A 17,749-nucleotide genomic window follows, 5' to 3' on the forward strand; every position below is an offset into this window, starting at 1 on the left:
TGAGGCCGCGGCTGAGGCTGAGGTTGCGGCCGCTAGAGGCAGTGGCAGGGGGTCCATTGGAGACTCTCTCCGTCCATCACTCCTTGCAGGAGAACCCGGACTAGCCCTGTCCGGACTTCCGTCCACCCTTCTCTTCTTTGCGGGTCTACCCCGTGAAGAGGCCGAAGTGAACGAGGGAGAGCGACCTCCTCTCCTAGATCCACGACTGGATATCGTAATCACTGAAGAAGTGTTACCAGGTGATCTCGTCCTCGACGTCGAACTGTGCGTCGACCTCGTACGGCTTCTCCTCACCGTTGAACGCAAACGGCGTCCCCTCGACGTCGAACGGCATCCCCTGTCTTTCCTCGACGTCGAGCGCCTTCGTCTCGACGGCGAGCCTCTCGACGTCGATGGTGAGCGATGTCGCCTCGACGGCGATCTCCTTCGCCTCGACGGCGATCTCCTTCGTCTCGACGTCCTTTGCCGGTGTCTCCGCGTCGATGTCGTCGACGTCGATCTATGAGTCGACGGCGAAGGAGACTAGCGGGCTCGCCTCGACGGCGAGCGGCGCTGTCTGCGGGGCGCAGTACGACGTCGATGGTGTGTCGACGTCGACTGTGAAGCCTTCGACGGCGACCTAGTCCTAGGTCTCGCCGGCCCCTCTCTCGACGTCGAACGTCGAGGACGCCGAGATCCAGAGCCCTGGATCGACGGCGAACACACCGGTGCTGTACCTCTCGCCGTCGTCGTCCTCGACGTCGAACGGGATCTTCCGGCCGGTAGGCGTCGTTTCTGCTCCTTTTTCTGCCCGGAGGTCCCTCCAGTGGCTGAAGCATGGGCAGAGGATGGGGAAGGAGATCCTCCATGCCCAGAAGTCCCACCTGTTCTCTGCTTCTCCTGTCCCTGAAGGCGAATCTTCTCTCTGTCCCTCAGGGTCCTCTTGGAGAAGGTCTTGCAGATGTCACATGTAGCAGGGACATGTGAAGATGATAAGCAGAGAATACAGACATCATGTGGGTCCGTCTTGGCCATTTTCCTCCCACACTCAGGGCATTTATCAAATAAAGCCATGTTAAGAGTGGGTCAAACTGCACCAAACTACAGGATGCAGCAGAGAAAGGCTCTAGACGTCGAATGGACAAACTTTTATCTTCAAAAAACCAATTTTAGTCCAAAACATCCACCCAAAAGGGTAGAGCTCAATGCTCCCGAGTCCTGTTAGCAGCAGCCGGAAAAAAGAACTGAAAGTAAATTGCTTTGGCTGTGCATCCTGGGATACCGGTGGTCTCTGGAGAGTTCCTTAAAGGCACGGTATCCTTCTAGCAGACACATAATGACAGCCTATAGGGCTTGTCTGTCCACCCCGTACTCTCTATTGTTTAAAGGGATTTTGGTGAAGGGAGTGTGATGCAACAAAGGAACATGTCAGATGTGAATAAAAATGACATTTAAACTTTATTTTGGCTTTTGTGTTCACTTCAGATGAAGTGCTGGCCAGTGCAGCCATATTGTTATTAGGCTGTATTATTTTGTCTGTCTCTTAAGTGTCTTTGCAGGTTTGCAAATGCAGGACAGCTTAAGAGATATTTTGATTGCTCCGGGGTCCCCGCACATGGGCGGGACTATTCATAGATTATGACTATACACAGAGATCCCTACTACAGAACCAGTATTTACAGCCCGCCTCTGTCTATGAGAAGCAGATATATTCGAGGGACCTCAGAACCAGTATTCACAGCCCGTCTCGGTCTATGAGAAGCAGATATTAGAGGGACTTCAGAACTAGTATTCACAGCCCGTCTCTGTCTATGAAAAGCAGATATTAGAGGGACCTCAGAACCAGTATTCACAGCCCGTCTCGGTCTATGAGAAGCAGATATATTAGAGGGACCTCAGAACCAGTATTCACAGCCCGTTTCGGTCTATGAAAAGCAGATATTAGAGGGACCTCAGAACCAGTATTCACAGCCCGTCTCTGTCCATGAGAAGCAAATATTAGAGGGACCTTAGAACCAGTATTTACAGCCCGTCTCGGTCTATGAGAAGCAGATATTAGAGGGACTTCAGAACTAGTATTCACAGCCCGTCTCTGTCTATGAAAAGCAGATATTAGAGGGACCTCAGAACCAGTATTCACAGCCTCTCTCTGTCTATGAGAAGCAAATATTAGAGGGACCTCAGAACCAGTATTCACAGCCCGTCTCTGTCCATGAGAAGCAAATATTAGAGGGACCTTAGAACCAGTATTTACAGCCTCTCTCTGTCTATCAGAAGCAAATATTAGAGGGACCTCAGAAACAGTATTTACAGCCCGTCTCTGTCTATGAGCAGCAGCTATAGAGGGACCCCAGAACCAGTCTTCACAACCTCTCTCGGTCTATGAGAAGCAAATATTAGAGGGACCTTAGAACCAGTATTCACAGCCTGTCTATGTCTATGAGAAGCAGACATTACAGAAGCCTCAGACCCAGTATTCACAGTCTCTCTCGGTCTATGAGAAGCAAATATTAGAGGGACCTCAGAACCAGTATTCACAGCCCGTCTCTGTCCATGAGAAGCAAATATTAGAGGGACCTTAGAACCAGTATTTACAGCCTCTCTCTGTCTATCAGAAGCAAATATTAGAGGGACCTCAGAACCAGTATTTACAGCCCGTCTCTGTCTATGAGCAGCAGCTATAGAGGGACCTCAGAACCAGTATTCACAGCCCGTCTCTGTCCATGAGCAGCAAATATTAGAGGGACCTTCGAACCAGTATTTACAGCCTCTCTCTGTCTATCAGAAGCAAATATTAGAGGGACCTTAGAACCAGTATTCACAGCCCGTCTCCGTCTATGAGAAGCAGATATATTAGAGGGACCTTAGAACCAGTATTCACAGCCCGTCTCTATGAGAAGCAGGCATTACAGGAGCCTCAGACCCAGTATTCCCTACATGTCCCTGTAACAGCAGCCTATAGTAAAGGAGTCACAGGCTAAGTATCTATAGCCTGCCCCTGTAATAGCAGCAGAGATACAGATTTCAGTATTCCCATTCTGTTTGTCTATATGAGCAGACAAAACAGGAGCCTCAGAACCAGTATTCACAGCCTGACTTTGAATATTAGAAGCAGATATTACATGAGCCCCAGATGATAGTATACACAGTCTGAACCTGTATATAAGTAGAAGACATTACAGGAGCCTGAGACTCCATATCCACAGCCTCGTCCAGTAAGAGAAATTATATACGAATGCGCCTCAAGCCCCAGTATTCCCAGCTCCTCCATGTAAAAGTAGCATATTTTAGGCTCCCCAGACACGAGTACTCACAGCCGTTCCCTATATGAGCAGCAGATATCAACTGGACTCAGACCCCAGTATTGGCACCACTCCATGCAAGGCTGCTTGGATCACTTACTGTGCTCGGAGGCTTCCTTTCTGCGCGGCCGCTCCCTCTGGGCGGAGATCACAGAGTCGGTTTCTGTCTCGTTTGCCAGATTCTCCTGACTCCCCCCAGTGTTTGGGCTGCAGAAAGAGGGGCAAAGAGAAAAACAAGTCAGAACTTTGCACAAATGGACAACTAAGGCGTAGCAACTGTGCTCACATGTGATAAACTGGAGTGGAAGTTGCCTTATACAAAATGGCACCACAGACGGCTGCCACTAAAGCCGACCCACATGCTGGTCACCGTTTCTACCAGCAGCAGATAAGTTCTACTCAAAGACCCCCTAATGTTTACTTACAACATTTCGCCACTACCACTGAGACAACAGAATGGAAGTTTTGGGTTTTGTGTATTGAACTAAGTGCATCTAAAAAAAAAAAGAAAAAAAAAAAAAGACCTGCTTCTGCTCCAATCATTTTCCCAAAAGCAAAGTAAAAACTGCTTGTGACTGACAACAGTCAGCTTTGTCGCTTGGTAGAATCAAAAGCCACTCTTAAGGCAATCATACACATTTTATTTAATAACCAATATTGAATATCACATTACCTCCTTGGGAATTCCAAAATTGTTACCTATGTTTCTAACTGTTTATGGCTGGTGGCATCTCACTCCTCATGTGCACACCGTAAACCTACAATATTGAGCATCGTCCTTTTTAGTGAATGGGATAACTGGTTAACTTGGCGGCGGGGGGGTGATATCAATAGATCAATTCTCATTTACGTATTCCTGATCACCAATACACTCCCAGACTTCAAATGTTTCAGAATTGAGTGCAAACACCTGTGCAATGCTTGGGACCCTTGGAGTGGTCAGTGCCAGGTGGTAGGTATTGACCACTTAGAGACTAGTGCGGATATGTGAACACCGATTTACTACCAACGCTTCTGCGGGCCGATGTGGGCGGCGTTCCGATTTAGGATAATGGACAGACCAATGTAAACTCACCATACCTAAATAGAGTTACCTCATTATTTTAGGGCATTTACTCACTGGGAGCAACTTTTAAGAGGAGTGTCTTAAGATTTTATAATTAACTGCAGGACATAGTGTGGCAAAGTGTATAGTACACCAAGACTTGTTCTAGGTGGAGGAGACCTGGAGACGGAATGGTACTTACACAGGGCCTTTCTAGGAGGGGACAATCGAGGCACAGAGGATGAGATTTACGCTAAGCAAAAAGAAAACAATATAGGCTGAGAAGTTATAGGAAGCCAAACCAAACGTGTAAATGCTCTAAACTAAGGTAGGTTAACCCAAGAGGAAATTAGATATATTCACAGCTTCACACTTTAGCAAAGAGTGCTTGGTTAGTTAGTAATCATAAGCAATATTCAATTAAAAATATGCTTAGTCTCGTACACCAGGGAGAGGGGCCCTTGATAATTAAGGGTGTACACCAAGCCACCATCTTCCCCTGAAACACTCTACTTGTTATAATGCTAGAGGTTTTATTAAGGTGATAAAAGCCAAAAACAGCTCTGCAGAGGTAAAAGGAACATAATAAAAACTGAATGGCAAGTAATATAAACTGAAAATAGTAACCTAGGGGTTAAAACTTTGCCTTTCATTACTCCATATGATCACAGAAATACGTCACATTTTTTCTAAATTAGAATTACTAGGCAGCATTACTGTAGTGCATTTGTACACCTCAAAGTACAGCTCATAGCACACGGTAGGAGTGAGGCACAATAAACATGTAATGAGACCTGTCACCTAGAAAGGTCAACAAATGTCACACTGAAAAGGGGATGCATGTGTTTTTCTGCACACCATGCCACAAATATTTTCCAACAGCAGGCGTATACCATCTTGGTGGAGAGACGCCTAGCTGCTAAAATGACATTACAGACTTCGGGAGGAAGATCGAAAGCTGTCAATTGTCGCCACTCCATCTTCACGCAGGAAGGCAGAGAGTGGACCGGTGAGGGTGAAGAACCCTCCCCTGCTGCTGCGATAGAAGATCCTCCAGAAGGGGCAGCCTGATCGAAGGATCAATTGTCATGCTCAATAGTAACAAAGTTCTAAGGCAACAGTCTTTTTAAAACCAAAATGGCGGGAGCTTCCAGCCATTATAGCGCGTCAATAACTGGCACCTTCGGAAAACAAATTGCGCAGAGCTCCTCTCCACCGAAACAGATCTTGATGGAGATCCTATATGACATCCCAATCCCGAACAACCTCCCTGTTGTTACCAGGTTGGTCCTCCGCGGCTGACGGGAGGCGTTTTGGGGCATGGGCTTGGGAAAAACTTTGACGCGCCAGATCATGTTATGGCAGGGCCGCCACCTTGCACACACTGCCCAATTAAAGGGTTTCACCAAGCGGAACCGGATCGGCAGTACGACCCTTGCAGACGCCTGCATGGTGGCTGGCTCCTTCTAGAACCTTCAGACTTGCTTCTCCCTCTTAGTAACACCATTTCACAGATATCTTCCTCTGCGACATGCCCTTCAATCATAGAGCTCAGATTCCCACCCTTTCTGAGCATAGCCTCCCTTGAAGCTAAGTTATTGATGGGAAATCTGGTGAAAGGAGGGGTGTCCCAAATCTACTGCACTCTGGTAATACACGCCCCAAAGGTTTCCAGTGCCCAAGACAGAAATGGGACAGATGGGTTGGGAGACTCGACGGCACAGACTGGACTCTGGCACACTGGCCCCCTGGGAAATAGCAATATCCTGGAGGCTTAGGCATACAACTTAACTACCTCCACACCACTTACCTTACTCTGCGTCGACTTTGGTGCGCTGGCAGGACCCAGAGTCCAGAATGCTTTAGATGCCCATGCCCGAGCACCGACTTTTACCATGTTGTGTGGCAATGCCCCCCCCCCCCCCTAAATCGCATCCTACTGGCAACATATTGACACTTTGACCCGAATATTGGAGACTCCCATCACTCTCACACCCACACGGGCACTCTTGAGTGTTCTTGAAGGGATTGGGCATAACCTTGGGGATTGTTCGCTGTTTGGGCTGGCAATGGTGGTGACCAAACGAGACACTGCTCGGAGATGGAGATCAGACTCACTGCCCACTCTCCTTGAGTGGCGTAGGGGAATGGACTGGTGTGCGCAATTGGAGGATCCCATATACCCCCATTAGAGGCTGCCTGTGAAGGCACTCCCGGATATGGGGCAAAATTTTGGACTACTATGGACTAGGCGGTTAATTCCTTAATACGATGGTCCACATATGGACAGAGGGCCTCGCCGGGGTGTATGTTTTACATGTTTTTACTGTGATGATCACAAGTCAATAAAAAATGTTTATTAAAAAAAAAAAAAAAAAAGGAACGTAACACACAAGGACCATCATAACACTATTTAAGGATTAGTCTTCATAAAAGAATAATAGGTATCACTAACATATTTCTTAAAAATCCTTGTTTTTGTTGAAATAGGTATGGTCATTTCTACTTTAATCTTGCAATTTCAAAATCTTTACAAATGTTATGAGAAATATTCTCAAATATCTGTCTAAAGCATAGTTACTATTGTTTGAGGTTTACAAAATGAAGGTCCATACAACAGGGAGTTCCTCAACTTCTAAACGTAACATGTGCGTTCAGTGCCGGATTTAGGGCGGTTTCGTTTTAAAAGCACCTTCTGCCAGAGTTCTGGCCTCCAGCAGTTTTCAGCCGTCAATAAAAATGTCAAGATAACTCCGGGATTAATTTTCTTCCTACAGAAAGATCGGAGGTTTGCCTAGTGAAAGCTTAGAGGGTAGCGCAGACGGTTAATGTGCCTACTGCAAAGAACCTGTACCAGCAGATCACAAAGTTCATATAATTTAAATCGATCAGTAGGTCATTGCTTTTGCCCGAGAGATCCTTTTATTACTTGCAATTAATAAGTTAGCATCCTAGCATAGAACAGTGAGTTATTAACTGTCATCAAAGAGCTGCATGCAACCTGCAAGGTATAGATGTTTTCCCCCCGTCTTTCATTATTCTAATGTTGGAAAAAGGATTCATTTGGATATAAATCAATTCTGATTATTAAAAAGAACCCCCAACTATGGTGTTCTGTTTTAAATTCTGAGTTTGTGCTTCTCCAGACCAAGCGCTAATGAACTATACTACCTACCAGTGTGGATGACATGTGACTCCAACACATTATAGTCCTCTGTCTTATGTAACATTTCCTATACACTGATTTGCACACCTATGATGTTTTGTGCGTGTGATGTAAAGTGGTCTGACACCCTACACTGGTATAAGTGGCGCTATACAACTAATTTAATGCATCTGAGCGATGGAGTGGTTATGGAGACTTGAGGGGCACTGTTAAAGCGCAATGTTTTATATACTGACTCGGTTTCCCACAATATAGGCAGAGAAATTCTGAGTGGTGGTCTTCTTTTTTGTCTTTGGTTAGAGGTGACCTTTGACTACAGCCTATCTGCATCAGTCACTGTCTGAATCTTCCAGAGGTTGTCTTCTCAGGTCAAGTCGAGTGGGGTTCTAGGTATGGGAAGAATTATGCTTCTGCTCAGACCATCTTTCTTGCTTACTTTACTGATGTCTTTGTTCTATCTCTAATGCAAAATCAATCAAGGCTGAATAAATAAGTATAGCAACTCATTTTTACGCCATCTCTTAACTCTATGCCACCAGGAAATTACCATTCCAGTCAGAGGGGGTTGCTAAGTACCTAAATCAAGCAACATAATCACATCTTGATTTATTTGATGTAGGCCCGTCCATTTAACTTCAGATGTGTATTCGGACTATCTACCTTGAAACATCAACCAGAGTTCCTTCTCCAATGCAGAAAAATAGCCAAGCAATGCGCGTTGATGGTTGGCTAGTAAAGGAGCTGTCACAGAATAGCGTCTCCAGTGAAAGTATGCATGGATAGCCTTACTCAATCTGTTGAAAGCATCACTGCGAGGTCACGAGTCACCTCACAACACAGAAGACTGGGAAGAGATGGCACACACGACAGTGTAAAATACACATTCATACCTGTAAAACAATACTACCCAGACTCACATGCACAGCCCCAACTATGAGTGGACCAGCACAACCAGGCACGCTTCCAAGTCAATAGTGACAAGCCAGGCAATTAAACCTCACTTTTAGGCAACAGTCCTTGTTGTGACTCTTCGCAATTCAGTCCAGTTTGCGGTCTGCTCGTTCCATCCCTTCACATTGGTTTTTTCTCGGTTTAGTTCCCTCAGGTCCTCCAGTTTCCTTCCCTGCTGTTTGTGGTTACCTGTTTTATTACTCTTGTTAGCTCGTCTCTAGGTCAAGGCCTCCTCTCTTGGATGCAGCACTTGAATGATATCTTTGGCTCCTGAGCGGGGCTTGCAGTACACCGGGGGACTAGTTATACAATCTATTGAATATGCTTCTGTAGCAGGTACAAATGTGTGTGTGTGGGGGGGGGGGGGGGGGGGTGTCTTCCTAGATTTGAAAGTATAGCCTGCATAGCAAGTGGGGCAATGGTGGTGTTGTCAAATTGTAATCATGGGTACTGGGATGTGCTTAAAATCCGCACAGCTTGAAGGAAGGACGTTGAGGAGTCCCAGAAGAGGTGTGGCGCCGCGGCCAGGGCGACTGACACGGAATCTGGGGATCACGGTTCGATCCCTGGCACCGGCGGCAGATTAGCCGAGCACCATGTGACTCTGGGCAATGGCTTGCTTAATCTTGCCGACGGCCCCCAGCGCCTAGAGACCCTTACGGGTGATTGTTCGCGCTTTAAAAAATGTGGATTATTATTATTAACAAGCACTGGGTTGTTACATTGACGCAAGCGTCACCTTTGCAGAAAGACTGTTGAGTATCTCATTCCTTTAGAGCACAATTTAAAACGGTTTCTTTCTATAGGTTTACATCCAGAGATTGAATCTCCACCTGCTATATTCCCCAAAAATCTGCATGAAAACCCGCCCTTGCATTAAACGTACTTTTTTCCTACCCTATTGTGAACGCCCCTTCTATCTCATTGCGCGCCCCATTCTGTAGTTGTTCTACTCTACATCGCATGCCTGTCTATCTTAATCTCTTTTTTCACACCTTATTGTTGAACCTAACAATACCTATTAAGTCTAGACAGCATTTGCTTCTCACATATTCCCTCCTGAAGGTCCCACCTTAATCATTAATGCAGTAAATGCATGCAACAGTACCTTTAACATTCAAGACTAACCCTCATACCCCATGAACTGACACTCTGGGACTGGAAACGGACTTTACAACGCGGCCTGAGCCACGCATGCCGTTTCCCTGCAAGCGCAACCATGCTTGGCTTAAACACATATATGCGCGGTTAAGGCAGTGCGTGGTCTAGATGCGCGGATGGGCAGGCACTGGAAGAGGAAGGATCGGACATGGACGTGTCTGGTAACAGGGGCTGAGGCGGGGTTTCTGGTTAGTTTTTAAGGGTTGGGGTAGTTTTAAGACTCCGGGTTGGAGGGTAGTTTTTCGTACGTCGGGGTTGTTTTCAGGGCTGGGGGGGGGGGTATTGGGTTGTTTTTAGTGCTCAGGGGGGTCAGTTGTTTTTAGGGCTCAGAGGGGGGTTGGGGTTGTTTTTAGCTCTGAGGCTCAGGCTTGTTTTTAGGGCTCGGGTGGGGGGGGGGGGGGTGGGGGTCAGGTCGTTTTTAGAGCTCAGTGCGGGGGGCCTGGGGTGTGATCTTTACCACATATAGCCCTTTACCAGACATGCCTTTGCCACGAATTTGCGTGGTAACGGCAAGCGTGGTAAAGGAATGCATTGTTCAGATGCATTCATTGTTCGGGCAGTGTTGTAGAATCACGCAAGGTTTAGCCACGTGTGCCCCTGTCTTACAACCCTGTGGAGCTCCCGAGTAGTTTGCTATATGCCATAAAGTGCTTCAACGCCTCGTCCGTCAGGGGAAGTAAGCACTATATAAATGCAATTTAAATACCATCCCTTCCCTGATTTTTCTGGCGGGGTGGAGGAGGCGCTAGGAGATATCATGCCCTGGAATTATACAGACCTGAGTAATGTGTAAGAGAAGTGAGGTGTGCAGAGCGGTGCTACAAATCCATTCACTCATTCATCTCCATATGTGCAATGTGAGACTTACTGGAAGGAAGGGGGTCGGGAGTCTCCAATTCCGCCCGTCCTCTCGATGGGTGGAGGCAGGTCCGACATGTGATCCGCACAGACGGACCCACCATCCGAGTGTGATCCCTCTGCGGACACCAGCTGTAAGGAGAGAGAAGGAAAATGTCAGTCAAGTGCAAGCAAGCCAGGACTACAGGAAAGCAAGAATGCTGTAGAGCACAGTACACAGGGCACCGTTCCCAGAGGGCGGTCTACGGGTGAGCAGGGCTGCCCTAGAGCAAAGCACACAGGGCACCATTCCCAGGGGGCGGTCTATGGGTGGGCAGGGCTACCCTAGAGCACAGTACACAGGGCACCGTTCCCAGAGGGCGGTCTACGTGTGAGCATGACTGCTCTAGAGCAAAGCACACAGGGCACCATTCCCAGGGGGCGGTCTATGGGTGGGCAGGGCTACCCTAGAGCACAGTACACAGGGCACCGTTCCCAGAGGGCGGTCTACGGGTGAGCATGACTGCTCTAGAGCAAAGCACACAGGGCACCGTTCCCAGAGGGCGGTCTATGGGTGAGCATGAATGCTCTACAGCAAAGCACACAGGGCACCGTTCCCAGAGGGCGGTCGACGGGTGAGCATGAATGCTCTACAGCAAAGCACACAGGGCACCGTTCCCAGAGGGCGGTCTATGGGTGAGCATGAATGCTCTACAGCAAAGCACACAGGGCACCGTTCCCAGAGGGCGGTCTATGGGTGAGCATGAATGCTCTACAGCAAAGCACACAGGGCACTATTCCCAGAGGGCGGTCGACGGGTGAGCATGAATGCTCTACAGCAAAGCACACAGGGCACCGTTCCCAAAGGGCGGTCGACGGGTGAGCATGAATGCTCTAGAGCAAAGCACACAGGGCACCGTTCCCAAAGGGCGGTCAACGGGTGAGCATGAATGCTCTACAGCAAAGCACACAGGGCACCGTTCCCAGAGGGCGGTCTATGGGTGAGCATGACTGCTCTAGAGCAAAGCACACAGGGCACCGTTCCCAAAGTGCGGTCTATGGGTGAGCAGGGCTACCCTAGAACACAGTACACAGGGCACCGTTCCCAGAGGGCGGTCTATGGGTGAGCAGGGCTACCCTAGAACACAGTACACAGGGCACCATTCCCAGGGGGCGGTCTATGGGTGGGCAGGGCTACCCTAGAGCACAGTACACAGGGCACCGTTCCCAGAGGGCGGTCTACGGGTGAGCATGAATGCTCTAGAGCAAAGCACACAGGGCACCGTTCCCAGGGGGCGGTCTATGGGTGAGCATGACTGCTCTACAGCAAAGCACACAGGGCACCGTTCCCAGAGGGCGGTCTATCGGTGAGCATGACTGCTCTAGAGCAAAGCACACAGGGCACCGTTCCCAAAGGGCGGTCAACGGGTGAGCATGAATGCTCTAGAGCAAAGCACACAGGGCACCGTTCCCAGGGGGCGGTCTATGGGTGAGCATGACTGCTCTACAGCAAAGCACACAGGGCACCGTTCCCAGAGGGCGGTCTACGGGTGAGCATGAATGCTCTACAGCAAAGCACACAGGGCACCGTTCCCAGAGGGCGGTCTACGGGTGAGCATGAATGCTCTACAGCAAAGCACACAGGGCACCGTTCCCAGAGGGCGGTCTACGGGTGAGCATGAATGCTCTAGAGCAAAGCACACAGGGCACCGTTCCCAGAGGGCGGTCTATGGGTGAGCATGAATGCTCTACAGCAAAGCACACAGGGCACCGTTCCCAGAGGGCGGTCTATGGGTGAGCATGAATGCTCTACAGCAAAGCACACAGGGCACCGTTCCCAGAGGGCGGTCTATGGGTGAGCATGAATGCTCTAGAGCAAAGCACACAGGGCACCATTCCCAGAGGGCGGTCAACGGGTGAGCATGAATGCTCTACAGCAAAGCACACAGGGCACGTTCCCAGAGGGAGGTCTATGGGTGAGCATGACTGCTCTAGAGCAAAGCACACAGGGCACCGTTCCCAAAGGGCGGTCAACGGGTGAGCATGAATGCTCTACAGCAAAGCACACAGGGCACCGTTCCCAGAGGGCGGTCTACGGGTGAGCATGAATGCTCTACAGCAAAGCACACAGGGCACCGTTCCCAAAGGGCGGTCAACGGGTGAGCATGAATGCTCTACAGCAAAGCACACAGGGCACCGTTCCCAGAGGGCGGTCTATGGGTGAGCATGACTGCTCTAGAGCAAAGCACACAGGGCACCGTTCCCAGGGGGCGGTCTATGGGTGAGCATGACTGCTCTACAGCAAAGCACACAGGGCACCGTTCCCAGAGGGCGGTCTATGGGTGAGCATGAATGCTCTACAGCAAAGCACACAGGGCACCGTTCCCAGAGGGCGGTCTATGGGTGAGCATGACTGCTCTAGAGCAAAGCACACAGGGCACCGTTCCCAGAGGGCGGTCTATGGGTGAGCATGAATGCTCTACAGCAAAGCACACAGGGCACCGTTCCCAGAGGGCGGTCGACGGGTGAGCATGAATGCTCTACAGCAAAGCACACAGGGCACCGTTCCCAGAGGGCGGTCTATGGGTGAGCATGAATGCTCTAGAGCAAAGCACACAGGGCACCATTCCCAAAGGGCGGTCTACGGGTGAGCATGAATACTCTACAGCAAAGCACACAGGGCACCGTTCCCAGAGGGCGGTCTACGGGTGAGCATGAATGCTCTACAGCAAAGCACACAGGGCACCGTTCCCAGAGGGCAGTCTACGGGTGAGCATGAATGCTCTACAGCAAAGCACACAGGGCACCGTTCCCAGAGGGCGGTCTATGGGTGAGCATGAATGCTCTAGAGCAAAGCACACAGGGCACCATTCCCAGAGGGCGGTCTACGGGTGAGCATGAATGCTCTAGAGCAAAGCACACAGGGCACTATTCTCAGAGGGCGGTCTATGGGTGAGCATGAATGCTCTACAGCAAAGCACACAGGGCACCGTTCCCAGAGGGCGGTCTATGGGTGAGCATGAATGCTCTAGAGCAAAGCACACAGGGCACCATTCCCAGAGGGCGGTCTACGGGTGAGCATGACTGCTCTAGAGCAAAGCACACAGGGCACTGTTCTCAGAGTGCGGTCTATGGGTGAGTATGAATGCTCTACAGCAAAGCACACAGGGCACCGTTCCCAGAGGGCGGTCTATGGGTGAGCATGAATGCTCTACAGCAAAGCACACAGGGCACCGTTCCCAGAGGGCGGTCTATGGGTGAGCATGAATGCTCTACAGCAAAGCACACAGCGCACCGTTCCCAGAGGGCGGTCTACGGGTGAGCATGAATGTTCTACAGCAAAGCACACAGGGCACCGTTCCCAGAGGGCGGTCTACGGGTGAGCATGACTGCTCTAGAGCAAAGCACACAGGGCACCGTTCCCAGAGGGCGGTCTATGGGTGAGCAGGGCTGCTCCAGAGCACAGTACACAGGGCACCGTTCCCAGAGGGCGGTCAATGGGTGGGCAGGGCTGCTCTAGAGCAAAGCGCACAGGGCACTGTTCTCAGAGAGCGGTCTGTGGGTGGGCATGAATGCTCTAGAGCAAAGCACACAGGGCACCGTTCCCAGAGGGCGGTCTATGGATGAGCAGGGCTACCCTAGAAAAAAGTACACAGGGCACCGTTCCCAGAGGGCGGTCTATGGGTGAGCAGGGCTACCCTAGAACACAGTACACAGGGCACCGTTCCCAGAGGGCGGTCTATGGGTGAGCAGGGCTACCCTAGAACACAGTACACAGGGCACCATTCCCAGAGGGCGGTCTATGGGTGAGCAGGGCTACCCTAGAACACAGTACACAGGGCACCGTTCCCAGAGGGCGGTCTATGGGTGGGCAGGGCTGCTCTAGAGCAAAGCACACAGGGCACCGTTCCCAGAGGGCGGTCTACGGGTGAGCAGGGCTGCCCTAGAGCAAAGCACACAGGGCACCATTCCCAGAGGGCGGTCTACGGGTGAGCAGGGCTGCCCTAGAGCAAAGCACACAGGGCACCGTTCCCAGAGGGCGGTCTATGGGTGGGCAGGGCTGCTCTAGAGCAAAGCACACAGGGCACCGTTCCCAGAGGGCGGTCTACGGGTGAGCAGGGCTGCCCTAGAGCACAGTACACAGGGCACCGTTCCCAGAGGGCGGTCTACGGGTGAGCATGACTGCTCTAGAGCAAAGCACACAGGGCACCGTTCCCAGGGGGCGGTCTATGGGTGAGCATGACTGCTCTACAGCAAAGCACACAGGGCACCGTTCCCAGAGGGCGGTCTATGGGTGAGCATGAATGCTCTACAGCAAAGCACACAGGGCACCGTTCCCAGAGGGCGGTCTACGGGTGAGCATGAATGTTCTACAGCAAAGCACACAGGGCACCGTTCCCAGAGGGCGGTCTACGGGTGAGCATGAATGCTCTAGAGCAAAGCACACAGGGCACCATTCCCAGAGGGGGGTCTACGGGTGAGCATGACTGCTCTAGAGCAAAGCACACAGGGCACCGTTCCCAGGGGGCGGTCTATGGGTGAGCATGACTGCTCTACAGCAAAGCACACAGGGCACGGTTCCCAGAGGGCGGTCTATGGGTGAGCATGAATGCTCTACAGCAAAGCACACAGGGCACCGTTCCCAGAGGGCGGTCTACGGGTGAGCATGAATGCTCTACAGCAAAGCACACAGGGCACCGTTCCCAGAGGGCGGTCTATGGGTGAGCATGAATGCTCTAGAGCAAAGCACACAGGGCACCATTCCCAGAGGGCGGTCTACGGGTGAGCATGAATACTCTACAGCAAAGCACACAGGGCACCGTTCCCAGAGGGCGGTCTATGGGTGAGCATGAATGCTCTACAGCAAAGCACACAGGGCACCGTTCCCAGAGGGCGGTCGACGGGTGAGCATGAATGCTCTAGAGCAAAGCACACAGGGCACCATTCCCAGAGGGGAGTCTATGGGTGAGCATGAATGCTCTACAGCAAAGCACACAGGGCACCGTTCCCAGAGGGCGGTCTACAGGTGAGCATGACTGCTCTAGAGCAAAGCACACAGGGCACTATTCTCAGAGGGCGGTCTATGGGTGAGAATGAATGCTCTACAGCAAAGCACACAGGGCACCGTTCCCAGAGGGCGGTCTATGGGTGAGCATGAATGCTCTACAGCAAAGCACACAGGGCACTATTCTCAGAGGGCGGTCTATGGGTGAGCAGGGTTGCCCTAGAGCAAAGCACACAGGGCACCCTTCCTAGAGGGCAGTCTATGGATGAGCAGGGCTACCCTAGAACACAGTACACAAAACACCGTTCCCAGAGGGCGGTCTACGGGTGAGCAGGGCTGCTCTAGAGCAAAGCACACAGGGCACTGTTCCCAGAGGGCGGTCTACGGGTGAGCAGGGCTGCTCTAGAGCAAAGCACACAGGGCACCGTTCCCAGAGGGAGGTCTATGGGTGAGCAGGGCTGCTCCAGAGCACAGTACACAGGGCACCGTTCCCAGAGGGCGGTCTATGGGTGGGCAGGGATGCTCTAGAGCAAAGCACACAGGGCACTGTTCTCAGAGGGCGGTCTGTGGGTGGGCATGAATGCTCTAGAGCAAAGCACACAGGGCACCGTTCCCAGAGGGCGGTCTACGGGTGAGCAGGGCTGCTCTAGAGCAAAGCACACAGGGCACCGTTCCCAGAGTGCGGTCTACGGGTGAGCATGACTGCTCTAGAGCAAAGGACACAGGGCACCGTTCCCAGAGGGCGGTCTATGGGTGAGCAGGGCTGCCCTAGAGCAAAGCACACAGGGCACCATTCCCAGAGGGCAGTCCATGGGTGAGCAGGGCTGCTCTAGAGCAAAGCAAACTGGGCACCGTTCCCAGAGGGCAGTCTATGGGTGGGCAGGGCTGCTCCAGGGCAAAGCACACAGGGCACGTTTCCAGAGGGCGGTCTATGGGTGAGCAGGGCTACCCTAGAACACAGTACACAGGGCACCGTTCCCAGAGGGCGGTCTATGGGTGAGCAGGGCTACCCTAGAACACAGTACACAGGGCACCATTCCCAGAGGGCGGTCTATGGGTGAGCAGGGCTACCCTAGAACACAGTACACAGGGCACCGTTCCCAGAGGGCGGTCTATGGGTGGGCAGGGCTGCTCTAGAGCAAAGCACACAGGGCACCGTTCCCAGAGGGCGGTCTACGGGTGAGCAGGGCTGCCCTAGAGCAAAGCACATAGGGCACCGTTCCCAGAGGGCGGACTACGGGTGAGCAGGGCTGCCCTAGAGCAAAGCACACAGGGCACCGTTCCCAGAGGGCGGTCTACGGGTGAGCAGGGCTGCCCTAGAGCAAAGCACACAGGGCACCCTTCCTAGAGGGCAGTCTATGGATGAGCAGGGCTACCCTAGAACACAGTACACAGGGCACCGTTCCCAGAGGGCGGTCTATGGGTGAGCAGGGCTACCCTAGAACACAGTACACAGGGCACCGTTCCCAGAGGGCGGTCTATGGGAGAGCAGGGCTGCCCTAGAGCAAAGCACACAGGGCACCGTTCCCAGAGGGCGGTCTACGGGTGAGCAGGGCTGCCCTAGAGCAAAGCACACAGGGCACCGTTCCCAGAGGGCAGTCTATGGGTGAGCAGGGCTGCCCTAGAGCAAAGCACACAGGGCACCCTTCCTAGAGGGCAGTCTATGGATGAGCAGGGCTACCCTAGAACACAGTACACAGGGCACCGTTCCCAGAGGGCGGTCTATGGGTGAGCAGGGCTACCCTAGAACACAGTACACAGGCGACCGTTCCCAGAGGGCGGTCTATGGGTGAGCAGGGCTACCCTAGAACACAGTACACAGGGCACCGTTCCCAGAGGGCGGTCTATGGGTGAGCAGGGCTACCCTAGAACACAGTACACAGGGCACCATTCCTAGAGGGCGGTCTATGGGTGAGCAGGGCTACCCTAGAACACAGTACACAGTGCACCGTTCCCAGAGGGCGGACTATGGGTGGGCAGGGCTACCCTAGAGCAAAGTACACAGGGCACCGTTCCCAGAGGGCGGTCTACGGGTGGGCAGGGCTGCTCTAGAGCAAAGCACACAGGGCACTGTTCCCAGAGGGCGGTCTACGGGTGAGCATGACTGCTCTAGAGCAAAGCACACAGGGCACCGTTCCCAGGGGGCGGTCTATGGGTGAGCATGACTGCTCTACAGCAAAGCACACAGGGCACCGTTCCCAGAGGGCGGTCTATGGGTGGGCAGGGCTGCTCTAGAGCAAAGCACACAGGGCATCGTTCCCAGAGGGCGGTCTATGGGTGGGCAGGGCTGCTCCAGGGCAAAG

At 51.9% G+C, this 17,749-nt stretch overlaps 1 protein-coding gene across 1 annotated transcript in view; it reads right to left on the bottom strand.

Annotated features, from left to right (window-relative positions):
* Positions 1-17,749, bottom strand: part of DVL3 (dishevelled segment polarity protein 3) — a 506,262-nt gene that overhangs the window by 165,913 nt on the left and 322,600 nt on the right. Inside the window, exons 3-4 of the mRNA XM_085635609.1 lie at positions 10,473-10,594; positions 3,382-3,488 (exon numbers count right to left, since the gene is read on the bottom strand). Of these exons, the coding sequence (XP_085491735.1) occupies positions 3,382-3,488; positions 10,473-10,594 (229 nt within the window). The remainder of the gene's footprint in view (positions 1-3,381; positions 3,489-10,472; positions 10,595-17,749) is intronic.

Source organism: Triturus cristatus, chromosome 11 (genome assembly GCF_964204655.1).
Source record: "Triturus cristatus chromosome 11, aTriCri1.1, whole genome shotgun sequence".
Classification (NCBI taxonomy): Eukaryota; Metazoa; Chordata; class Amphibia; order Caudata; family Salamandridae; genus Triturus; species Triturus cristatus.